This window comes from Pseudopodoces humilis, chromosome 23 (assembly GCF_049639895.1).
Source record: "Pseudopodoces humilis isolate 2021_Gansu_Grassland_sample_001 chromosome 23, ASM4963989v1, whole genome shotgun sequence".
In the NCBI taxonomy this organism is placed as follows: domain Eukaryota; kingdom Metazoa; phylum Chordata; class Aves; order Passeriformes; family Paridae; genus Pseudopodoces; species Pseudopodoces humilis.
The window spans coordinates 1,807,041-1,813,609 of NC_142222.1; the positions used below are offsets into that span (position 1 = coordinate 1,807,041).

At 55.8% G+C, this 6,569-nt stretch overlaps 1 protein-coding gene across 1 annotated transcript; it reads right to left on the reverse strand.

Moving 5' to 3' along the window:
- Positions 1 to 428: 428 nt before the first annotated feature.
- Positions 429 to 6,410, reverse strand: MRM1 (mitochondrial rRNA methyltransferase 1). The gene is made up of 5 exons (XM_005525910.3): positions 5,673 to 6,410; positions 5,184 to 5,277; positions 4,521 to 4,641; positions 1,108 to 1,227; positions 429 to 965 (listed from the first exon to the last, which is right to left on the reverse strand). The coding sequence occupies exons 1-5, from the start codon at positions 6,332 to 6,334 to the stop codon at positions 916 to 918; spliced, it is 1,047 nt and encodes a 348-aa protein (XP_005525967.2). The 5' UTR covers positions 6,335 to 6,410; the 3' UTR covers positions 429 to 915.
- Positions 6,411 to 6,569: the final 159 nt, after the last annotated feature.

A 6,569-nucleotide genomic window follows, 5' to 3' on the forward strand; every position in this document is an offset into this window, starting at 1 on the left:
CATTTAGCTCAAAGGAAAGTTCTAATTAGTCACTCAGAGTGATTTACTTATTCATTTGGAAGTGGGGAGGGGGCAGACTGAGCAGAATTGTTTGAAATTATCCCTAAAGGGCACTGTAAATTAAGTGTTAATGAGGAATCCTATGCAAAGGGCCATGGTAGCTAAATAAAATAATTAAGGTGCTAAGTGATAACATTCTTTTGGCTCTCAATAATTTAGCCAGCCTGGTTTTTCAAGCAGGATAGTTGCAAATGAAGCCACCCCAGTGCCATCAGCAGGACAGTGGTCCTGGGGCACCTCAGCCTCCATCAGCCCAGCTTGGAAAGGAAACTTCCCCAGAAAGAAATGAGCTCTAGATCCCTCTTCCCACCTGAAGGTCTAATCACACTCTGGATTTATATGACACTAAATGGATTTGAGTCTACAACCAATCTTTACAAAAGCTTTATTTCCACGGGCTGCATTTCCCCCCACTGCAGCTGTTTGCCAGCCCTTGGCAGGGCTGCACAGCTGGTTTAAAAACAGATACAGAAAAACCAGCCCCAGTGGTTCCCGAGCTCAGCTGGCACTCAGCAGCTGCTGCCCAGGGGAGGGCACAGGGCACTTTCAGTGGCACTGTCACCCAAACTGTCCCCAGGGTTCAAGGGATGCACAAAGCACGGTGCTGGCAGCCATCCCTGAGTGTCTTCCTGCCAAAACTGTCTGCTCCCAGACCTGTCTGCCTTCCCACAGCTGCTCCTCCCAGGTGTTCCCTAGGACATCAGGTGTTTAGTCAGGGATCCGGTGGCTTCTGCAGCAGCCAAAATGCAGCTCAGGTCACTGGGGCTCTCTCTGGAACTCACAGTGATGGTGGAGACCCTGGGAAGAGCATTTCCATATCCACCCTGAGCAGCTTCCTCCACCAAACAGAGGATTTCAATCTCCATGCCCTGGTCTCCGGCTGCAGATGGAGTGCAGGAGGATACCTGTAGGAAACAAAACTAAATAAATATTAAGGGATTTTTTAATTTTTTTTTTCAAAGCACAAGGAAATGGTTCAGTGGACCTGGATGTTTGATTGTTAAATACAGAAGCTGGGGGTGGTTTGGTGCTCAGAAGAGCTCTCACCTGCAGCCACAGAGACGTTGAGGGAGTCGATGCCGGGGTGCAGCGCCCTGCCCGGGGGGATGGCCAGCATGCGCTGGCACTGCAGCTGAGTCTCCAGGGAAAGGCCCTCCCCTTCACTCCCTGCAGGACAGAGACACTGCTCAGCTCACAGCACTGCCACGTCCTCTCCCCCTCCTCAGTGCAGCTCTTGCTCAGCTCAAGCTCACCATGTTCCTCACAGCAGCTCAGCCACCAGAGGGGAGCCAGCACCTTCCTCCCTTCCCTCCCTGGATCTGCTCTCCAGCATCTGGAGTGGCTTTGAGGAGTATCTGTCCAACACAGCTGCACAGAGCTCCTGTGGGCACAGGCTGCTGGCACTGGGACAAGGCAGGCAAGAGCCACAGGCCAGCAAATCCCAGCTCCCTATTGCCAGTGACAGCTCCAGCCTTCCCAGCACACACTCACACTCCCCCACGGCCTGGGTGCAACTTGTGCATGCAGACAGTTGAACCGGAGGCTTCAATTGATTAGTTGTTAAACCAGCCAGCAGCCCTGATGTGTTTGGGCTGATACACTGGTGAAACAGAGTTGAAATCTATCCCAGGTCATTAGGAGTTGTTTGACTCACACTGTCACAAAGGGAAATGGAAAGGGAGAGGCTTTAAACAATGCTGTGTGCAGACAGGTGAGAATGCAGAGGGCCATGGACCTCCCAGCCCGCCTGGCTCCCCAAAGGGTTCTTCCACATTGTTATTTAGAGCAGCACAGGAAGCTCCAGGGCTGCAAGGACGGCCAGCTCATCCCAAACACCTCTGGCAAACAGGCCCAGCACGTGGCAGCCAAAGCTCCCCTCCAACAGCCGTGCCCTGGCCTGGCTGAGCCCCACACCAGGGCACTGCCAGGGCACCCTGATCCCTCTGACCACACAGGGATGGCAAGTGTCATCACTCCCAGTCAGTTTCTTTGCCCCTCACGTTTGACTGGGCTGATCTAAGATGCACTCTATGTAAAAAAGAGGATGCTTTGGGTAATGCACCCTGCATCACCTTACCAGACGAACCCAGTCATGGCAAAAGCTCTTTGGTTGGGGTCAGTGAGCCTTCAGAAGCCTCTAAGCCCATCCTGACCAATGCTCCCCCCTGCTGTAAGCCAGCAGTGCACACAAGGCCTGGGGGAGTTACCCAAGGTCACAGGGTGACACCAGGAATCAAAGCCAGGCCTCACACAGCTCTGCCTGTCCCCTCACCACTGCTCCAGGGATGCCTTAAAAAACCCAGAAATAGTATCCTGGAAAAGTTTTACACCTATTTGCCTCCTGAGCCTCTCAAACCACACTCCCACGGGACTCTCCAACTGGGACAGCAGCAATGGCTCCTGGAGAAATCCTCTCCTGTCCCTGATAAGGGTCTTACAATTCCCAATAAAGGCACCGATTTTGCCTCCAGCTTTTACAAAGCTTTTTATGGGCCTGGCTGCTTAAAATAATTAGGAGCGATAAATTCAGAGCAAAAAGACTTGCACAGTGTGACACAAGGGAGGGAGTATTGACTGAATCAGATTAAATCCTGGTTTATACTGGTGAACAAAACACTTCCCACTACAGATCTTTAACTTCCACCTCTCAGCTTTGTCCCTCACTGACAGAGCTCAAAGACCAGAGCTTGGTGAAATGACAAAACACATTTCCTGCCCCATTTACAATTAACACCACTGACAACTGCAGTTTCCAGTGCAGGAAATTCAGACCCAGCAGCAAAAAAATATGCAAAATGAGCATCTCCATAAAACCACCAGCTCTGTGAAGAGCCTTAAACCCCGAGCTAAAGACTGAAGGTCTAAGAAGAACAAATTACCCAGAAACTCTTCTTACTCAGCCATCTAAGTGCTCCCAATCTGTTCCTGTGTGCAGCAGGCTCCCAGTCTGAGCTGTTGCCTCCAGCAATGACTCCAGTGCAGACAACATTAAAGCTGGACTGTCCAAATCACTCTCTGCCAAGCCAGCGAGGATGCCAGGAGGGGGAACTGGAGGCTGCAAATGCTTAACTTACAAGACAATCTGTGTGGTGCCAGGGAGCTCAATCCCAGGCTGAATTATCTCTGCTGCTCCCTGCAGCTGCAGGAGTGCTCCATATTCAGATCCAGGACGTTTCTCCCAACAAGCCCAGCATCAGACGTAATGTTCAATTTTCTTTTCAGCCAAGAGTTAGTGCTCAGCAGAGAGTTGAAATCATTACTGCTGCAAGGTCCAGGAGCTCTCCTCATGCATCTACCAATCAGCCTCCAATCTCCCCTGACAAAAGGATATTTGGACTTTTTCCTGGAGAAATCTCTCATAACTCAAGGTAACGACACTGCTGCCGCTTCCAGCCCCAGCCTGTCTCCGGGTGCTGTCGCCGTTTGTGGGATGCATTTCTTTGTGGGCAATCAGCAGAGCTGCCAGCCTCCCTGCTCCCCCTGGAATACAGCTCCACACATCTTGTAGAGATGCCAGATTTGCAGCGTTGTCTTGTCAGTGTTTCCAGGAGTTCAATAAACATTTTAATTAAAGGAATGTCCTCCGAGCCAAGCCAGCCCCAGCAAGGGGCAGGATTACAGCCCCTCCCTGGCTTGTGGCCAGCAGGACTCTACTTCCAAGTGAAAAAGCTCCAGCCAGCTCCTGTGCCAGGTGACACGGAGTGGGGGACATGGCACAGTCACACACAGGTGCCTGGAGCTGCACTCCTGGGGGAATTTCTTTCTTCAGCTGCCACAAAGCTGCTACTCCCCTTCCCTTCACCTTCTGGGAGGCTGCACAAGCCCAATCTGTGCCTACAGAAGGTGAGAGTGGGCAGAATTCCCAGCAAGAACTGCCAGTTCAGGTGCTCAGGGAAGTGGCAGCCACTGCTCCAACAGGGAGGAGATTCCTCTGCTCCTGCTGTGCCAGGTGTGCCCTGACTGCTCTCAGGGGTGGCTACAAAGCCCAGCTTTGCATCCAGACTATGCCCAGCTTCAGCCCCTCATGGTTCCTGCCACACCAGACATTTCTGGTTTTAAGGGCAAATGTGGCACAGCTCCCCCCGAGCAGCTCTGAGCAGCAGCTCCAGAGCTCTCCCTCAGCTTGGGGCTCACCACCACAGAAAATCCAAATCTGGGGCTCCAGCACAGGATCAAAACACAGAACACAATGCAAACACCACACTGTGGCTGCCCTGGCACCAAATCTGCACCCAGACCCTCCACAGCTGCTGAACTCCCTGTGTATCAACGCAAACTGTTCCCACTGGGAGCCCCCTCAGCTCCCCCCATTCCTCTCAGCCCCTGCTTCATTCACAGCCAGACCATTCCATTAATTCACTCTCAGCTTTTCTCTTCCAGTCCTGGAACAATCCCTGGAGTGAAGCATCCCCCTCACAGCTGCACCCCCACCCAGCCCACAGCTCTGGAAATGGAAATACCTATCACTACAATAACGGGTTTGTCCCACCGGAATTCCGAGCAGCTGATGACAGGAACATCTTCCACATCCTCAGGCCTGCTGACTGTTCCCACCACTTCCCAGCCTTCTGCAATTTTAGCCTAGAAAAGGGAAAGAAATCAAGAATTGCCAGATATTCAAGCTTGAAACGAAGTCATGTATGCAAACATTCTTGGTTTTTACATTTTCAGTTAAGCTGACTGGAGGTTTTGTTTTTGGCATCCCTTAAATTTTTGCCTGCAAAGGGCTCCCTCTCACACCTCACTGCATAGGGGAAGTGTAAAAAGATTCCCAGCAGCTCCCCCCAGCCCTGTTTCCTCCTCTATTCCCTGCTCCAAAGGCTGCCCAATGCTGCCATCGTGTGCCTGGGCCCTGGGATGCTGCTCTGCCACACAACCCGAGGGAGACAAACCCCGGCATGCCGAGAGCCACAAGACTGTCCTGGCACCACCAGCTTCCAGAAAAAACAGCCACTCTCCCTACCCGAGGGAATGGAGCTGGGGGTGTGTGCCCAGCACTGCTGGCCCCAGCACAGACACTGCAAGTAACTCAGGGCACCCTGAGTGCCTCCCCTCTGTGTAATACCTGCGGTGTCTGAGTACTCCTGGAGAAAGGAAAAAACCAATGAAGTGGCTCACTGTACCTTCAAAAAGCCCTGCAGATCATCTGTGCTGTAAACATCGAAGACCTCCATGGCTCCAGCGCTGGCTTTGCTCACTACGGGAGTCAAGGGGCAGCTGCAAGGGGAAAAGAATGGAAAAGTGTCACACGAGAAGAAATCCAGGTTAATTTTTGGTTCTGTACCTCCTCCTCCTGTCTCTACAACCCTCCACCAGATGCCACTCACTATACAGATGTGTTTTCCTATGGAGAATGAGGGCTCAGGAATTAACCCAGGAAACGGGTCACAGGTGGGACAACTGAAACACAGAATGGGTTAAAACAAGAGTCCAGGGAGAGCCTGGAATCCCACATCCCGCAGCCTGCCTGCAGAGCAGCAGCATCCCAAACCCTGCTCTACACATCAGCCCCAGAAATCTCTTCAAACATCAGCTGAGTGATGCAGCCCGGAAACCCGTGTGGGAGGGAAAGAGGGGCTGGAGGAGCCCGGACCTGTTGCTGTGGCCCGTACCTGTTGCTGTGGGTCGCCACCACTCTGTCCACCCCCAGGAAGTACGCGGAGCGCAGCAGGGCCCCCAGGTTCATGGGATCCTGGATATGCTCCAGCACCAGCCACAGCGGCTGCCGGCTCCCGCTGTCTCCATCCCCCGGCTGCGGCTCCTGGGCGTCCCGCAGGCTCCTGAAGGGCAGCGGGGCGGCCTCCAGACACACTCCCTGGTGGGGCCGGCCCCAGCACAGCGCGTCCAGCGCCCGGCCCGGGACGCGCAGCACCGGCACCCCGCGGGCCGCGGCCTGCAGGGCCAGCTCGGGCCTCACGGGCCGCCCGGAGCCGCCGCGGGGCTCCTTCAGGAACAGGCGGAACAGGGCCCTCCGCGCCCGGGCCAGCGCCAGCCCGCACGGGGCCACCCCGAACAGGATCTCGGAGCCTTTAGTCCTCTCCAGGGACAGCGCCTTTCGCTCCAGCCCCTTCCCCTTGCCGGCCCGGGGCAGGTCCTGCTGTGCCCGCAACAGCTCCCGGCCGGTCCGCGACCCCCGGCCGGCCCCCGGGCCCTGCGGGAGGGGTGCGGGGGGATCGCGGCCTCGGGGCGCTCCTTGCTCGGCCCCGCGGGTGGAGCGGAAGCGGAGCCCGGCCCGGCCCAGCCGCAGGGCCCGCTCCATGGCGGGGAAGGTCATCCCGCGGGGCCCGGGACAGCCCCGGCCGGGCACGGCGCGGGGGAACCGGCGGCCTCGCTCGGCTGGCGGGAACCCGCGGGAGCGCGCACGGAGCCGCGGGCACGCGCGCGGGCACCGCTCCGCTTCCGGCGGGAACCGGGAACAGAGCCCCGCCCTCCGCGACAGCGCCCCCTGGCGGCCGGCGGGAACACCGGGAACGGGGCCCGGAGAGAGCCCGGGAACGGGAACGGGAACG